General features: G+C 43.3%; 2 protein-coding genes across 5 annotated transcripts in view; one reads left to right on the top strand and one right to left on the bottom strand.

Annotated features, from left to right (window-relative positions):
* The window catches only part of slf1 (SMC5-SMC6 complex localization factor 1), a 30,515-nt gene extending 14,002 nt beyond the window's left edge, over window positions 1-16,513 (bottom strand). The window contains exons 1-16 of one of the 4 annotated variants that reach the window (XM_048237052.1): window positions 16,405-16,513; window positions 14,704-14,845; window positions 13,522-13,600; window positions 13,066-13,235; window positions 12,764-12,819; window positions 12,482-12,632; window positions 12,090-12,275; window positions 11,368-11,439; window positions 10,692-10,838; window positions 10,089-10,255; window positions 8,021-8,155; window positions 7,566-7,710; window positions 5,642-5,810; window positions 5,245-5,390; window positions 4,557-4,678; window positions 1,396-1,475 (exon numbers count right to left, since the gene is read on the bottom strand). In XM_048237052.1, coding sequence (XP_048093009.1) covers window positions 1,396-1,475; window positions 4,557-4,678; window positions 5,245-5,390; window positions 5,642-5,810; window positions 7,566-7,710; window positions 8,021-8,155; window positions 10,089-10,255; window positions 10,692-10,838; window positions 11,368-11,439; window positions 12,090-12,275; window positions 12,482-12,632; window positions 12,764-12,819; window positions 13,066-13,235; window positions 13,522-13,600; window positions 14,704-14,814 — 1,936 coding nt within the window. In that variant the 5' untranslated portion in view covers window positions 14,815-14,845; window positions 16,405-16,513. Of the gene's footprint in view, window positions 1-1,395; window positions 1,476-4,556; window positions 4,679-5,244; window positions 5,391-5,641; window positions 5,811-7,565; window positions 7,711-8,020; window positions 8,156-10,088; window positions 10,256-10,691; window positions 10,839-11,367; window positions 11,440-12,089; window positions 12,276-12,481; window positions 12,633-12,763; window positions 12,820-13,065; window positions 13,236-13,521; window positions 13,601-14,703; window positions 14,846-15,724; window positions 16,277-16,404 lie in introns of those variants that run through there. The other 3 variants (XM_048237049.1, XM_048237051.1, XM_048237050.1) reach the window with 3 other exon arrangements.
* A 221-nt stretch (window positions 16,514-16,734) lies between these two features.
* The window catches only part of kiaa0825 (KIAA0825 ortholog), a 124,527-nt gene continuing 122,404 nt past the window's right edge, over window positions 16,735-18,857 (top strand). The window contains 2 exon segments of the mRNA XM_048235732.1: window positions 16,735-16,843; window positions 17,356-17,420. The gene's annotated coding sequence lies outside the window, so the exon portion shown is untranslated.

The raw sequence follows: 18,857 nt of genomic DNA, 5'->3' as shown, positions 1-18,857 counted from the left end.
ACACACACACACACACACACACACACACACACACACACACACACACACACACACACACACACACACACACACACACACACACACACACACACACACACACACACACACACGCTCACACACACTCCATCCAACATGCGGTGTGAGGCTGGAAATAGATTAGAATTTATATTGCCCAAGTCTGTGTGGAAGTATCATAAAAAATTAATGGCGGGAGCAGCATCAGTACAGGGAGAGAACGAGGGGGATGGGAGACAGAGGGAGAGGAGAGAGAGAGAGAGAGAGGAGAGAAATAGATGAATGCACACAGCGAAGCACAGCAGAGCTCACAGCCTTGAGTCTCTCCTCTCCCTCTCTCTCCTCTTCATCCCTCTTTCTCCCCCTTTCTCTCTTCATCTCTCTCACTCTCAGTCTAAAGGTGCCAAGGCCTACCTACCCCACCTCCCTCCCTTCTCTCTCTCTCTCTCGCTCTCTCTGCCCGACCTGAGCACTGGTGCAGGGCCTCTGTCTGATCTGTCTGATGGAGAGGAGAATATGAGTCCTGACACCGCAGCGGGTTCACAGGGAGTGCTGTGTGCCTAATTGCAGGAGCACCCCCCCGCACCACACACACACACACACACACACTTCAAATATCCACGCTCCCTTACTCTGCAGAATCCTAATTGGTCCTGTTTAATATTCGTAAACTGGGGATCTGACGACGGTCGTGTTTGTGTTATCGGTGTGTTTGTGTTATCGGTGTGTTTGTGTTATCGGTGTGTTTGTGTTTCTTTTTTTGTTTTCATTCCTGTTTTTTCTTCATCTTCTTTTTTTTGGGTGAGGGGATGAGGTGTGTGTGTGTGTGTGTGTGTGTGTGTGTGTGTGATCGTTGGAGAGATGCACTCATGGGGAATGTGAGCAAACACCGCGACGAGGAATTTCAATGACAGCGCCTGGAGTCACAGAGTCGCTGACGTTCCGGTGTTTTTGACCCTCTTAATGCAACGAGACGTGCGATGCGCCGCGATACGGTTGGGTCCTTGACGCAGAAAACGAAAGAAAAAAGACAACGAAGGAATCCGCAGGCTTGCTGTTGTTCTATTCAAATACTCCGCTTTGTGTGAGCATGTTTTATTTCATTTGTCATCTAAAATTTACATAAAACTTCCATAGTGCAACAGCACCAAAGACACAGAAACAAACTTACACAAAGATACTTGTGAGTGTGGTGTGTGAGTGTGGTGTGAGAGTGTGTGTGTGTGTATAATTAATGGGTACAACAGTGCAAGGCCACGGACTTGCGTGGTTATTATGCACGTGTGTGTATATGTGTATCTGTGTGTGTGTGTGTGTGTGTGTGTGTGTGTGTGTGTGTGTGTGTGTGTGTGTGTGTGTGTGTGCGCGTGTTATCCTCACCTGCTGCATTCACTCGGTTTAAGCCACGTGGGGTGTTCTCTTTCCCTGGGCCAAACACACACACACCTCCTTTGAGCCTGCTTAACACACAAAAGCATCTCCGTTAACTTACTGAAGTCAGACTACTACACACACATACATACATTTGTATAGCAACAATATTTTGTGCATTGCAACCATTACTTATACAAAACATAAGAAGTTAGTATTATTATTCCTACAACTAGGAATCAGTTGAGGACCTAATCTGTGGTAAATCATGATCTTAGCAAACTGAAACAAAATGGTTCAACATTATAAGTGCTTCCCTGACAATGCCACGATGAAGGAACCTGCATGGTTCTACAAAGCAGAACCGACAGGTTTCAAATAGAGGTACGTTGGGATGTGAAGCTCAGATGTTCAAGACCAAGGACACAGATCTGTGGCAGGGACAAGAGTGAATAGTCTGCTTCATCCAATCTCCCCCCGGCAGGAGACAGCATTCAGGACAGAGATGGAGGGATGGAGACGGAGATGGATAAAAAAATGGGGATGAAGCAAGGGATAGAGAGCCTCATGCAAAAAGACAGCACAACCTCACAGTCCAGATGTTACCGCTGGGCAGGATGGACTCCTGCTGCAGTCAATAGACCTCAGACACGGTCCCCTGTTATCCGAGTGGAGAGGAGAAGTGGAGATGTGCAATGCTGCTGCACCCCTCTGCTCTTCACTCTCTCCCTCTCTCTGTTCATCCCTCTCTCTCTTCGTTCATATCTCTCACTCTGCTCAACTCCCTCTCTTTCTCTGCACATCTCTCTCTCTCTTTGTTCACCTCCCTTTTTCTTTTTCTGTTCATCTCTCTCTCTCTGTTCATCTATCTCTCTGTTCATATTTCTTTTTCTGTTCATCTCTCTCTGCTCATCCCCCTCTTTCTCTCTGTTCATCTCTCTCTCTCTTTGCTCACCTCTCTCTCTCTCTCTCCGCTCATCTCTCTCTCTCTCTCTTTGCTCACCTCCCTCTCTCTCTCTCTCTCTCCTCATCTCTCTCTCTCTCTCTCTCTCTCTCTCTGCTCATCTCTCTCTCTCTTTGCTCTCTCTCTCTCTCCCTCTCTCTCTCTCTCTCCGCTCATCTCTCTCTGGCTCTGAGGGCTGATAGAGGCAGTACTGCAGTGCTGGGGTGAATGTGCATCTGACATAGTATAGATACAGCATATGGGACTTGGAAGAGTGCCGTTAAAATATGCAGCATGTCTACTCTGCCCTTCACTACATTGGCACAGAACAACATTCACATGTTAGTGCAGCAGCCACTTAAGTGGCGCAAACTAGCATGTGTTGGAAAAAATAACACTGCAAAAAAATGTTTTATTTCTTGACAAAATTCTGGTGGAAGCCTCCGACAACAAATTCACGTTTCGTTTATTTCTCAATGAGCAGATAGCAGAGAGCAACAATAACAAGCTACTGCAGTTTATCATAATAAGCTGTGATTCCTCGTAAAGTCAGTTCTTGTAAGATACAGTGCTTTTCCAGGCAACAACATATGAAAAGGAGGCATGAACAAAGTCATATTGAATGCAGAACAATCGATGGCCTGGCCACACTATGCTTTGTGCAATATTAACCAATAGCCGGCTAATAACTGGAGTGTAAAGTCAAGAGTTCACCTTTTAAAAGTGCGAAAAGAAAGATGCCCAAAACACCAACACAGGCTCTGTCATCATCCAGCTGCATTGCCAGCAAGAGCAATGGGATGGCTTACACATAAATAAATAATTGAACAGGGCTGCTTGTACGGCCTGGCATGCTAATAGCTAGCGGCTGTCAGCTGGGCTCTGACAGCCTGAGGGATGAGCGCGCCCGCGAAGGAGGAGACAACGGAACAGACACCGAGGGAGAGAGAGAGGGAGAGAGAGGGAGAGAGAGAGAGAGAAAGTGAGAGAAAAAAAGAGAGAGAGACATCCCCCTTCTTGGTAATTGGCCTCCTCAGAAGCAAGGCAGCGCTCGCCTTTGTAGTGCATTACACACGCGACGCACACGCGTTAAAACAAACATGCGCTACACTTCGCATTAGCGCTGAAAAGCATGTTCCAGCCCACCTAGATGGGAGTGACAGCACCGAGGAGGCAGAGGAAGCTTCCTGTGAACTCGTCCCGGCGTACTTCAGAGGAAGAAGGCTTTAGCAGGAGACTCTCCACCACTTTCGCTACTGATTGGGCTTGTGTATGCAATCTGAAGCACAGGCTTCTCTTCACACCATACGAGTCGGAGAAAAACACACACCCCTAACATAACGCTGATTATCATTCAGAATTAGGGCTTCACTTCTGGCCTGGCCCACAGCACACGGGTGCGTGTCTGTCCACACATAACGAAGGCCACCGTGGCTCCATTCGACCGAGTTGACTGCTTACAAAAATGGTATTGACAAAGAGTAGATTTACAGTCACTGTTCTGTGAGTCGATGTGGAGTAAAGAGCTAGAGTAAAGTCTAATGACACAATGACTGAATTCCGACGGCGACTTAAGCACCATATTAGCTAGAGATCTCATTGCCGTCAGCGAGCCATCAAGGCACTTAGTGCCGGCGTGACAACAACTGGGAGAGAAGTGTTCTCCTCATTAGAATCCATTTGAAAGCAATGTGTCCCTGATAAGGGCACTAACGCTTCAGCCAATGACTTAGTTCGCTCTGAAAGAGAGGTGGGTAAAGTCCAGCCCCCTCCCCTCCCACCCCTATCTATCGACGAACAGCGGCCCAACACTTCTGCAACAGATCATGCCATGGTTCACTTGTTGTCAATGAAAACATTTCAGCACAACTGGCAGACCTGTCAGTGAAGCGCATGGATGGCCCAGTGTTGGATGTCCCTCAGAGCCTCGCCTGTTGGGTTGCCTGCTGTTTCCTCCCAAAGACACACACACATGAGCTACTGACCCTCTCCTCTCACCCCTCCCCTCATCCCTCTCTCCCTACATCTCCTTCCATCTCTTTATCTCTCCCTCTCTCTCTCTCCCCCTCTCTTATTGATCGACCATGGCGGGGGCCCAGTCAGACAGGCAGCAGGCCTCCCGGGTCACTTTCTCCCTCCACAGCACGGCAACTGTGAGTGTGTGAACGTGTCTGTGTGTATGTTTGTATGTGTGTGTGTGTGTGTGTGTGTGTGTGTGTCTGCCCACCCTGCGCTTGGCTTCTGGCTGGCACAGCTGGCGAGGGTGGGTTCAGCTCCCAGCCGTGGCGAAGGGTCAGGAGCAGGCCGACGCGCACACAAACTCCCCAGGGCCTTCAAATAGGTGGACACCTGACAAGCAGGGAGAAAAAAAGAAAGACAGTGAAAAAAAAGGGAGTGATAAAAGGAGGAGGGGGAGGGGGCAGACAGAGAAAGAGACAAACAAGGGGTTGCTTGTCTATTACCTCTGTGTAAGAGACCTCTTTATTGGGAAGACAACCAATCAATACTTTCAGTATCCTTTAGGTTCTCTGAGTTACGCCAGGCGTTTCTTGACTTCTTGACCAAACAAAAGAGTTCACCCATTTCCTTCAGCGCCAGGTGTGTCAGGTGATGGGGTTCTCTGGGTCAAAGCCAATTCAGGCTGACACCTGGCTACTGTTAAGCTACACTTGACTGACTGATGCAATGTATCAATATATATATATATATATATATATATATATATATATATATATATATATATATATATATATATATATATATATACACAGTATACACATACAAACACGCACACACAAACACAAACATACACAAACAAAACACATGCACAAACACACAGTATATATAAATATATATACATACTGTATATTATACAAAAGAGGAACCAAAATGCAATGGTGTCACCTGGGACTTACAATTTTCCTGAGAGAGAGAGCCTCCGTTCCCGTGGCAATGCCGTTCCTGCGGCAGACGAAGCGGTAGAGGGCGTCGGCCGTGACCAAGCGGAGCTGAGAGCAGAGCATGCTGGGAATGAGCTCCAACAGGAAGTCTGGTGCCACATCTGCAACAACAACTAAATAGTTCACAGCAAACCTAATCCAGATTTGACAAGAACCGTTTTGCTTTCCCACCCTTCAACCATCTCCATACAGGGCTTAAAGCAATGTCATTGTCTGAAGTGATCAGACATATTTGAAGTTGTCATATATAATTGCCTATTTTAGAATAGCCCAGTTCATGCCTTTATTCAGGAACAGTGCCTGAGAATTTTAAGTCCTGCTGCCCACATCAACATTTTGACCAGTACCGCACCTGTCCCCTGTCCCAAGCAGAGGATAGCAATGTGCTCGCCCAGCTCCTGCAGACCCTTGTCCACCAGCGGCCGGTTGAGCGTGCTGTGGGCCTGACACCAGAACTCCCCCACCACCTCCAGCAGCTCCTGCAGACGCAACAGCAGCCTCTGCCCCTGCACAGCGTCCACCTGCGGCCACAGGACACAGAGCAGAGCTGCAACACTTGCCGCTGACCTGGAGACGTCTCAAGACGTCTCACTGACGTGCACTAGTTACTCTCCATGCAACAGGCACAGAAAATGCTTTTTTTTCCTCAGGTGTAGTTACTCATACAAATAAACATCCTAGATAGTTCCTCATACATCATAAACACATACACACATACTCTTCCTTTCATACTTTTTACAACATTAACAGCAGGGCTACAATGGGTCTGCAATTGGAGCACTCAAAATAGTTTTAGAGGACTGGTCTAATTTAGTCTAATGTACGCGCCACCATCATGTCCATTTGATGTCCAGTTCCATTGATCGTAGTGGAAGTCCACGCAAACAGAGTGCCTCAGTTACGTGCCTGGTGTAGGCTAGGCTGCTTATAATCAGAGTTCTAAATTAACTTTTTTGATCACCAGCCAATGTGGCTGGTAACTTTCTAAAGTTACTAGCCAATCAGAATTACTATTAGCCATTTTTTTTTCCGGTGAAAATAAGAGAATTATGAGTTTATGAGATGAGTGTCACTGAATGCATTTGGTCATTGTATTAACATTGTTGGCATGAATACATACCACAAAATATACACAGAAAGTGCACTTCACTTCATGTTTGGGATCTCTATCTATCCATTTCTCTGTTGATATCCTCATCCCCTGCTTCATTCCTATTCTCGCCCCCATAAGTCTGTCCCAACCACTGTCGCATTTAGTTTAATCTTAACTTAATAAAAAGGAGATATCAATTATCATCAACAATGACAAGCCAGCTAGAACCTGCCACTCGTTTTCTCTCCCTCTCCTGCACACTCAGACACGTTCTCAATTAAAAGGAGTAGGGCCTATGTTCAAGTTGGATCTTTATAGAGAGGACCCAAAAAGTATCATCTTTATGTAACATGCTGTTGGTGCATGTTGACATTGTATACTTTCTCTAACAAGAGTGAAAAACAGTTTGCAGTACAGCTACTATTTACTGGCTAAATGTTGGTCCCTCCTCTGTCTCTTGGTGCCCTCGCTTTTAGTCGCGTGATCGCGTGTGGTGGTGGTGATAACTGATCAGGCTACCTTTTTAAAACGGAAAATTTTCACCTACAAGCTCCTCACGTTCCATCTTCAGCTAACTCCATAGACAATAAAATAAACAATCTTGCTGCTTCAGGTTTTGCGGCCTCCGTTACATGTCATCAGCCCTCCACAAAGGAAATAGGTAAACACAATGCGTTAATTGCCTTAATATTTCGTAATGCATTATGCATTTGTGTTATGCACTTTTTCCTTTACTTTACTGGCTAACTCCCTCCTCTTTCAGTCTATGCTACCTGCTCTGGCTCCGTTCGTTCTTCTAATTCCTTGTGTTTTCTGGAAGACGCTCCGTTCGTTTCCATGGTCTCTCGCACTGGTTTCACTGCAAACTGCGTGCAGCCGACGTAGCATTACGGCACAGTGGTCATGGGAAATGTAGGAAGTACTGCCGGGGGATATATGACCGAAAACAGAGCCTTATGTATCATGCATGGCATGCCTCATGCATCACCGGCCAAACTGGCTAGTACGTTTTTATTAACACCCGCCAAAATGAATTTTAACCCGCATTTGGCGGGTTGGCGGATGTTAATTTAGAACCCTGCTTATAATACACTGCCAATGTGCAGACTGAACTTAATTGGCTCTCAGTGACGTCACACCTTGTGCATGCAGTGACCACTGCGTTGAGTGTACACACACCCACCTCAGTGCAGGACTGGGCCCACTGATATGCTTCCACCAGCAGCTCGGCCAGCTGCTGCACGGCCTTAGAGCTCAGAGTCGACCTCTCCCACACCGTCCAGAAGACGTTGCCCAGTAGCGTGGACCACGGCATGGTTGTCGTCAGGCTAGGCGTGAAGGGGGGGTATACGGACGGGCCGTCAGACAGGAAAAAAATGTGTTTGTATGTACAGTAGTGTGATATGCACTCCTCCCAAGGCAAACGGAGCCGTGACCTTGACATTTGAAGCATGAATTTTGAACAGATTTGAGGCCATTTTCACACCTTATGGTTTTGTTTGTGACACAAAATATGAAAACATCAAAACAACAATATCACCAGCCACCATGAAAACTGCATACAGAGTAAAAGCAGACGAAGAGGAAGTGGACAGCAGTGCGCTCGGCGGGAGCTGGGGACACCCCCGCAGCGCTTACCCAGAATTCACAGCGTGCAGCTCCAGCTGGAACAGCCTGAGGATGAATTCCTGCAGGTCGCAGTGGAAGCTGATGAGCTCCGAGCGGGCGGGGCTTGGTAGTGAGTGACAGGTAGCGGCACCGGACATGCACACCCTGACAAAAAAAAAAAAAAAGAGAGCCCTCGAGCGAAACAGCACACCTGAACTCAAACGACTTCAAACAACAGCATATGTCAGCACTGGGATGATCTGGGACATCTGGGACAGTTTAAAAAGCCTCTTCACATTACCGGTACATGTTTATCACATTGCATATACAGTATAAGGATATACAGGTAATACAGTGATTTTCAATCTTGTAAGATAAACTTTATTGTCCCTCAAGGGGAAATTTGTTTTGGGCTGTAAAGTGCATTCACTGTGAACAACAATCACATACAAGGACAACAATCACAACAATCACAATACATGCAGGACAACAATCACATACATGCAGCAGAGCTAGTGAGCGGAGCTGAGCGGTGCGAATATCCCGATCCTCGCTCAGGTGGCTGTTCACTCAGCCGCTCCTCCGCTCAAATTCACGTCAGGCCGCTCCGCTCAATTTCGCTCCCCGCTCCACTTCAAAATCCTCCCTCTCCAGTGAAATCGCTCCACGCTCGCTCCAATTTAAAAGAGGGAGAAATAATCTACAAGCCGAATTGTCACCTTACAAAACTTAAATTCCAAAGAACTAAGAGAAACGGCAATGTCACTCATAGAACATGTATTGTAAAAGATAGCCTAATGCAACACCGACAGTGCAACAACGAACAAGCTTGGCAACATACACATAAGCCTCAAACTAAAGAGATCAGTGCGATTAATTGCCTAAATAATACAGGTTTCGCGTCCAAGTTTTACTTCAGCCTTACTTAAAGCATAGGCGATTCAAATTGCTCACGTTTTCCTTTGCTCTCCGCAGCACACTAATGTTTCCGCGAAATGTGTCTTCTTAAATTCCAAAATAAATCTCACTGGAACAGTGTCACGACATAGGCTAGTTGTTCTTGCTCTACATTGTTTGTATCTAGTTGTTTTGTAGGAATAGTACGCTTGTAAGCCCTATGACTTTCAGTTTCCTTTCTAAAATATTTAGCGACTTCATCCCCAACGAACTTACTGTAACGTCGGCAAGCTGGACTAGTGCTACGGACTCTGGGACAATGCATTCTGGGATACGGGGGAGAACTCTGGGGGTTGTTTGTGTGTGTTAATGTCTTTATTTACAGTTTTAATGTCTGTGTTTTAGTGTAGCGTGTTACCCTTTTAGGTCTTCCTCATGTGTGATCCTTTTTGTGTGGGGAGCTTTCTTTTAAGGCCTGCGAATTCCTGAATGCTAGGCACTGACCGCCGGTTGAGAAATGTAATGATCTTAGTTTCATTATGATGACTTAGGTGGATTTGGGCATGCATCAGACCCGCCTCCCATTAAAAAGCTCCCTGTCCAACAAAATTCCATCCTCCGGCTCCTCGCTCCGCTCACTAGCTCTGACAAGCAGGACAACAATCACATATAGTACATGCAGGACAACAATCACATACATGCAGGACATGACCCTACAGTAAGAAAAATAGCCCTTAACATTTGTAAGAAGGCAATTGTAATGAATGGCTTTTTCTGAATCTGAACATGTGCTCTTTAAGCAACACATTACCCTTGTCAGCTACGTATCACGTTACCATAGCAGCAATACCCGCTACTTTACTGACCACTCAGCAGGGTAGTAAAGCTGCTGTGTTAACTTTTTCCAGACCTTCTCCAAACTGATGTTTTTTCTCTTTAACAATGTTAAGGATGCTCTTTTCTAGTTTCATTAAATAAGTGTGTATTTTTGTTCAGCTGTTGATGTGATGTTGATGTGTATTACTATTAGTAAAACTTCCTGATTTAAAAATAAAATAAAAAACACTTTCACCCAAATTCCTATACTTTTCCAGGTTTCATAATTCCATACTATTCGAGCTGTCCAGACCTGCACAAGCTTTCTAAGAGATATGAAATGACCCGTCTCTGGTCTGGTGTTTCCACCTCTCCAGCCGCTCACCTGAAGGACGTACTGAGGAGGGACCACACGCCTGCCTTGCACCTCGGACACTGCAGAATTTGCTGGAAGTACTTCACATAGGAAGCCGAGCCCCAGAGAGAGTTGATGCACAGGATGTTATGGAGGGTTGTGCGGAACATGCTGAGTGTATATGGCTTTGCAGCGCCCTAGGTGAGAAATTAGGTCGATACAGCACACAGCACGGACAAGACAAAGAGTTTATATCAATCGTACAACCTTTAGAGTGTTCTAAGCTAAAGAATAGAATGAAAAACAAAATTTATATAAAAAAACAGAAATACAACAAAAAAGGCTTCTTATACATGTAGCAGCTATAATGTATGTGGGAAGGAATTTTGGCATAAGAATAGATGACATCTGCTATAACATTAAGTGCATGGCTAAATGGGACATAGTAAGTGATGGCTATTATGAATTTAGCCTGAAATAAAAATAATTGAATCAACACAAAATGTGTTGTGTGCGGTGTGGTGTGTTGTGTGTAGTGTGTGTGTGTGTGTATGTGTGTAGTCTGTTGTGTGCGGTGTGTTGTGTTGTGTTGTGTGCCGTGTGTGTGTAGTGTGTACAGTGTTGTGGACTCACGTCCAGGGCGTGCTGCATGAGCGTGAGCACGAGCTGGGCCGGAGGAAGCACCCCGGGGTGCAGCGAAGCCTGGAGCTCCTCCAGCGCCTGCGGGAAGAAGCCGCAGTCCAGTAGGCTCTGGACGTTCCTCAGATCCGCTGGGGCCCGCTGCGGAGAACAACAACAATAACACAGGGCCCGAGGAAGGGAAGTGAGAGAGAGGGGGAGAGAAAGAAAGAAAGAAAGAAAGAAAGAAAGAAAGAAAGAGAGAGAGCGAGAGGACCAGATGGAGTGGACACGCGTGTGGAATTGCCTTTCTGGGGGTCAACATGGGGAACTGTCAGTCACCTCCTGGTTTCATCTCTGATTACCGAGAACTTTCCAGAAAGGGGGAATGGGAGAGGAAGAAAGGATAAAACACCTTTCCCTCCAAATGGCTCTTGAATCACAAGCGAACAGACAGCAGGGGCCTTTTTAAATGGGTCTGCCAATCAGAGTCACCAATCACATCATCCTGTTCACGTCAGCTGACCCGGATATGACTCTTCCTCGACAAACGAATCACCCTACAGCACTGCTTAAATGACAGGAGGGGAAATTGAATGACCTGAACTATCTGGGAAAAAATGTGTGCTTATACTGCTGGTCTGCTAACCATTGTGTTGAGGGTGTGCTAATACCGATCTGCATGAAGTACCTGAGTGGTAGGACAAGACAAGTAGAAGCTCTGGAACTCTGGGTAAAGCAGCTTTCTCTTCTGCTTCAATTTCTAAGAGGAAATGGGAAAAAGTGTCATGAACCGATGTACTGAAAACGGAAAAGCACTGCATTAAAGGCCAATCACACCAGACACAAGAACTATACAAACATTGTAACTCTAACAATATGAGCATCCACAACAACCAACAATAAGGAAAGTCTTTCCTCATGTTGATGAATGAAAAATGTTATGGTTTCTGATTGGCCGCCACCTTTGTGTCATCTTTGTATCATAAAGTCGCTCTGAAAGAGATCCCTGATATCGTTCTTCATGTCATTATCATTATAGTATGCGGTGCGGGCGTTGTCATTCATATTAACCATATAGACCAACCACTTAAAACTGTTGTATTTGCTGTTATCGTTGCAGCAACTGCTCCTGGTGTGAATGGCCCTTTACACTGTACAACACGGTTTAAACTCTTTTTTCCCAAAAAGTGGTATAAATCAAAATCCATCATCAATTCCCATTCTGATAAAAAAGATACATTTATCTTCATTGAATACGGTAATGTATCATTCATTACCCCTTGGGGATCAATAAAGTACCTATCTATCTATCTATCTATCTATCTATCTATCTATCCATCTATCTATCTATCAACATTGATGGTAGTGGCAGTTGCTGATAAGTAAATATAAATACAGAATTCTTCTCACCTCCACATTGAATATGTAGTCCTCCAGAGTATTCTCCAGGCCTGAGAGCACTCCTACATCAAGTGAGCAGTCCAGCCTCTCTGCCTCCTCCAACACATTCTCAGACGAGGTATCTATGTCTTCGGCGTCCCCATCACTGGGATTGCATGGTTGATTGACAGGCCATTTCAATCCAGCAAATGATTTCTGAATGACACCATACAGTACCAGTGAAAGGATGCACACATGGGTCTCAATATGTTTGAAGAAAACTTGTTGTCCACTACCAAACTATTCAAAATTAAGGGTATATTATAATAATAATAATAATAATTATTATTATTATTATTATTATTATTATTATTATTATTATTGGGCAGCATTGTTTGATGCTTCAGAAATAGATGTCTGACCCCGAATAAATGCAGAGCAAGCTGGCGCATAGATGTACAGGGAACATCCAGGTCAGGAGTGTCCTCCACTACATGTCTGTTTATCACATGAGTAATGTGCACTGAGGCGGGCTTCTCAAGGTACACAACAGCCCTGCCTGCGTTAAGGATCCTGAAAGGAGAACATCAGTCGCTCGCTTACTCAAAGTGTCAACACGTTATATTACTATCTGTAGCATATTTTGTGGTAGGATACAGGTATGTGTAAAAAGTGCAAGCCTCTTAAAAGAAGGCCTGACTCACCTGCTAATAATGTCCCTCCGCTTGAAATCAACCACATTCAACAGCACCACCCAGTCCTGCACATGTCATTTTGAAGTCAGTAATCAAAATTAAAAACAGCCTTTACATTTACACTCAGTCATTTAGCTGACGCTTGTATCCAAAGTGACTTACAAAAAAGGTAAACAATCAAGGTAAACAAGGTACAGTGTGATAAGGACATGTTAACACAGCAATAAATATAAATACTAATAGAATCAACTGACAGTTCATTTATAAAACCGTATTTGTGTCAGCTGTTTGAGACACATAAGACACTTGACCTGGAAGGCCCCAGACACCAGTCCTCTGGCCACCTTCTCTCTCCATGCCTTCACGGGGTTGGTGAGGCCAGGGCTTTGGACCGAGAGGTTCACCTCATAAGGGACCTCAGGTAGCCATTCATTCAGCTTCACGCTGTCCAGCAGGTATTCTGGTGTGACAATCCACTTCCCTAAGAGAACCAGAATCAATTAATATTCTCTCGTTCCCATACAGCAAGAGTTTTTCCAAACTTTAAGGAACAAGCATGAGAAAAACATTTTAGCATCATTTTAACATCTGGGCAAAGCATTGTTTCATGAATATTCAAAAACTGTCCATTTAACATTCTGTTTCAATAATAATAATAAATAATAATTAATAATATTATTATTATTATTGTCGTTGTTATTGTTACACTAATAGTAATATCACAGATTTAAAACACACACACACACAACACAAAAACAGTCACTGACCTCCAGCACATGCTGCTAGGAACTTTTCACTGGGCACAGCCTGGGAGACTATCAGATGGGTGATACTTTCCCTGTAAATCTACAACAGAAGAAGCATAACCATTATTTCACCAGTGATAATGCAATAGGCCAAGTCCCATAGGTCTCCAACTGCTCTGCAGCCAACATAGAAATTAAAAAAAGGGTCAAGATCTTTGCGGTGTCACTAAGACTGCAGGGATTTCAATTATTGCATAGAAAAGTCTGCGACTATATTTGGATGCAATTGAGGGCAAGGACGAAATGATGGAGTCAAAAATACATCTCGAATTTGAAACCAATTAGGGCCATTTCTCAGGGCTAATCACTGACTCTTCATCTTTCTCTGAATGAACTGCGACACAGGTGTACAGCAGCGCCTTCAATGAAGCCGCCACATGCTATTTTTATATCTGTGAAAGGATGAATCTCGTGGGGAAATAATCATATTAATTAGTCTGGAAAATCATTTCTGTAGTCAATGGATAGACCCAGCCACGGGTCCTTTTAAACTTTCAAGAGCTCACTGCTATAGTATGTAGGCCTATAGTCTCTCTGAGTGAGTTCAGCTTGCTAAATCTTTTCCTCCTTATCTTGTCTCTATCTTATCTTGTGTCTGTGATGAATTTAAATTGTAATGCACAGGTCTGTTTTGTTATTTATTGATCACCTTCCTGATAATTTTATTTAAATATTAATATTAATATCATATTAACCAAGAATAAAGAACCAAGGTTAATATGAAACAAAAAAGGACTCTGCCTGTCAAATGACTAGGAGATGTTTTTCCTGTGTTGTATGTATTGTTAGTATGACATCAAATCGTAGCACCAAAAAAAAAAAAAAACTGCACTGCACCTACTCACACACTGAACGGCCACTTGGCATGGCCACTGTACCTACTCACACACACTGTACTTATTCATAGACTGCACCTACTCACACACTGAACCTTCTCACACACTGTACCTACTGACACACACTGTACCTATTCATAGACTGTACCTCCTCACACACTGTACCTACACACATACACTCTACCTACTCACACACTGCACCTACTCACACACTGCAACTACTCACACACTGCAACTACTCACACACTGAACGGCCACTTGGCATGGCCCTGTTTAAGTTTGGATGTGCACATAGCCTAGCACTCACCGGACCTCCAATGTATGTCCCATCCAGCTGCTTTATAGCACGGAGCAGCTGTCCTTTACTTTGGGCATCTTTGATTCCTGATATCTGAAATATATGCTTTCTGCTGGACATTGCTGCACAGGGACATCAACAGCAGACATGCCTACATTTCAAACAAACACATAAAAACTTGTTACCTATCAGGGACATAAGTATCCAGCAAAAGAGATTTTCTCAGTTACTTTGGTACATTTCTCAATTTGGAATTTACTAGTTCAATTTCCACATCATGTAAATGTAAATGTAAATCAGCTTTCAACCCATCCGTGAATTAGTGAACATACAGAGCACACAGTGAACACACAGTGAGGTGAAGCACACACTAACCCGGAGCAGTGAGCTGCCTTGCTACAGCGGTGCTCGGGGAGCAGTGAGGGGTTAGGTGCCTTGCTAAAGGGCACATCAGCCGTTCCCACTGGTCGGGGATCGAACCGGCAACCTTTCGTTTCCAAGCCCCTAACCAGTAGGCCATGACTGCCCCCTCATCTAGTCACAATTGTTCACATCATACCAGGAACATTACAATTATTTTTAATATCTTGCAAATGCTTTTGCACAGGAGAAATGCATGTATTGTCTGCTGTTTTTGTCTTACCCCTAGTCAAGTCAGCTAATGCAAATGACTTAAACTAGTGATAATTATGTGTCAAACATATACAGTATGCTTAACTTATGTTGAATGGTATTTTTAAATTTAGCTAAATTACAGGTTATTCAAATCTGGATTGTTTACAGGTCTTTGATGAGGATTGAATTTCCCCTAGGGATCAATAATCTATCTATCTATCTATCTATCTATCTATCTATGATTGATTACATTTGGTCAAAGGCAAAAAGTGAGTGCAAAACCATTCCACCAAGCCAGTCTGGATTTACCAGGCCAGCATAAGGGGAAACTAATAGTTCTAGTGGTGCAACAAATCTAAGATAGCAATGTATTCAGTAAGTTTCTTTCTCTGGTTTACAGAATACAAACTCTTACCAAATGTACTGTAAATCATCCACAGGTCTCTTATTCATGACAACAGGAGGAGTTTGGTCATCATGCCAAATTAGGCAGCCTTCTGAATGGGGTAATTCATCATGTAAACTTTCTCGTTAAAAATAGCACTAGGGAATTGTTTGGGTGTACGCAAAAGAATGCTGATGACTGATCTGACAATTTTACTCCAGTGGTTCTACTCCAGGAGTTCTCTCCTGAACGAAGGTGAAATGTCTATGATCATCATAGTTGGGTAACATGGTTCTCATAGAATTTATGTGCCATGCAAACCATTTCTCAATCCATTCTGTTTGACATGCAACATAGGCTAAAAAAGCTTATTTGTGACTGACAGTTCCACTTTCGATTCTACTTCACTTAACACCGTACCTAATCTCACCACGATTACGCTCTCAAAGGTGAACCTTAAACGGGGCAAACTATAAAATCGACCGTTTCTGGAATCTGGATGCGGAGCTGATGTCCACTTGATCATGCATGCTCCCAAATTCAATCTTTCAGCGCGCCAAAATATTGCCAATATGCGGGGTATTGGGCGCAACCACGACACGATTCACTAATAGCCATCAGCGTGCATTTTCTAAGACTGTCTATTATGTTAACATCAGTTAGATAAAAATGTACAATACTTATGAAACATTACTTTTTTTAAACATTACCTGAGCTGAGCAGCTTTGAGAAGAATATTCACCAGGAACCTCTCCTTGCATGGGTTGTTACAAGCTTGTAGGGGAACGTGTTTTCATGTTTTGAAAAGAAAACCCCACTTACCACTAAGTTTGGCGCGAAATAAATCACAGATCACTCGAACTAAATATAAACAATAATGTTATAGTTGATATGACATTAATTATGACATGATGTTTATGTCTAGCGTTGTTAGTTAAAATAGTACTACACCTACGAACGTCAAACATTTGTAACATTCCATGATACGGAAGTTTTCAAGTCGAAGCTTCCGGTTGGTTGTCAGAGACGCTAACGCGTTGCAAAGGGATTTTAATAGCGTGTTACAATGTAGCAGGATGCTAATTATCAACATCATGAAGGAGTGTCATAATCTCGAATGTCACAAACCCTTCTGGTGGCACATCAGAGGTCAGCGCCTTTGAAATGTATTGCTCTAAACGTAGACTAATCCCATGCCTATACAATTATTGGTAGCTATCAAGTTTTGCGCTGTGCTAACGGGTTAGCTGGCAAAATAGCTGTCCAACCAACATCCCCCTTATTGCTAGTGAGATAATGTAACATTAGCCAAACAATTTCCCCCGATATTCTTTGATCTCAACACAACGTCTTCGCAGCGTTACGTTGGCTAGAACTGTTATGCGTTTTCCTTTTGTCTCATTTCGGAAATTATTCACAAATTTGTATTGCAACTGTTTGCCGCCTAACATTCCTGGCATCACGTTAAAACAGCCACTTGTTGCATTTAGATTGTAACGCTAGCCTATGTATGATATTAAACGACATGACATGACATGACATGACATTTCATTTCATTACATTTGAGATTCCGTAAAAACTACAGACAAACGATGAATTTGTTAAAGCTGTCCTTTCTAAATTAAACGTAGTCTATATATTTGGTGTGCTTGTGGATACAGGCTCCCTAACCGTGATGGATTGAACACTGAAACCGAAGAACATTGTTGATCATCTTCTGCCTAAGGTAGGCTAATATTGGTTTGTTTTCTGAATATTTACGTTTTAAAACTGTGCCATAAAATTGCTTTGACACAGCTTATAGTAGTCTATCTTTTACAAACAAACCGTTCAATACTATGATAGGCCTAAAATGCTTAGGCCTAATTGTTGTTTTCAATTAAATGTTAGATTGAAGTTAACCAAAAGTATTGTGTGGTATGTACATTATGTAATTAAGATATTTTTCAAAATATCTTTTGCTGGATATAAATTGCCTTGTTGTGTTGATGGGGCACAGTTCAGTTTGGGGTAAGAAGTTCACAGTGCCTCTGACAGTTTTGTTGAAAAAAAAAATAAAAACATAAAATAATGTACCTTAGTTTGCAACCCTTATAATAATTATTGTCAAGCTTCTATATATATATAAAAAACGCCCCCCAACCCCCAAAAAAAAAAAAAAAAAGAATAGAATAAAATAAAATAAATAAATAAATAAATAAAAACAATACTGCAAAGGATGGAATTTTCACCTTCTTTCAAGGGCAGAGTGACTTGAAATAAATTAAATGTTTGGGATTCAGAACAACTTTACCTGTCCTTTGCATTAAGTGTAATCACAAAATGCAGTATACAAAATACATTTAGCCAAATTAAACAAATAAATAAACAAACAAACAAAAATGGAAGGAAGAGAACACAAAACTATTACGAGGGGAAACCCCAACAAATCCTAGCAAAGGAATATGAATGTTTTTCAGATACATATTTTTCTCATTACATATTTAGCCTTGCTGTTGCTTTAGTTCATGTGCACTAGGCTTTTTCACTTCTGCTGGTATTTTGTCATAGACATTTCATATCTAATGCTACATGGCATCACTTTATATTTGAAATATATGAAGTCCAGGAAATAATTAGAGAAAAAAAACATGTAGGAAAAAAAAAAAAACTTTCTGACCCCAGTAACATTTTCAATGTCCTTACAACAATGGTGTAGGACAGTTAACCTAAGGAAAGGCGACTTTGAAGTAGCCTAATAGGCTAGGCCTCAATATTGAACTGGAGTCTCCTCTCTCCTCTGCCTTGTTGTCTGGAAAATAATTACCTGTGGTATCGTTTTATGAGGAGGATTGTGTTTGACCTGACAACTCCTAAGTGCTTCAGAAGCCTCCTTAAGCAGGGAGGCAGTATGTGTCGGAGAGACAGCACAGACAGCAGGATGCTGCTAGTCATTCCTTAAGTGTTCTGAGACTCCGTCTGCCCCAGTTCAGCCCTGTGTGGCAGCGTCGCTGTAACCACCAGGGCCCTGGCACATCAGAGTTCAGAATAGATAAAGAGAGGGAGGGAGAGAGATGGAGGGAGGGAGGGAGAGAATGAAGGATGGAGAGTGCAGCTCCTTAATTAGGCCCCGTGCGCAGAAAGTGACGGCACCAACCTGACACTACTACTACTCTCAAGTGTG

This window comes from Alosa alosa, chromosome 24 (genome assembly GCF_017589495.1).
Source record: "Alosa alosa isolate M-15738 ecotype Scorff River chromosome 24, AALO_Geno_1.1, whole genome shotgun sequence".
NCBI classification, from domain to species: Eukaryota; Metazoa; Chordata; class Actinopteri; order Clupeiformes; family Clupeidae; genus Alosa; species Alosa alosa.
The sequence above is the reverse complement of the archived record's forward strand: the minus strand, read 5'-3'. Positions and strand labels throughout refer to the sequence as shown.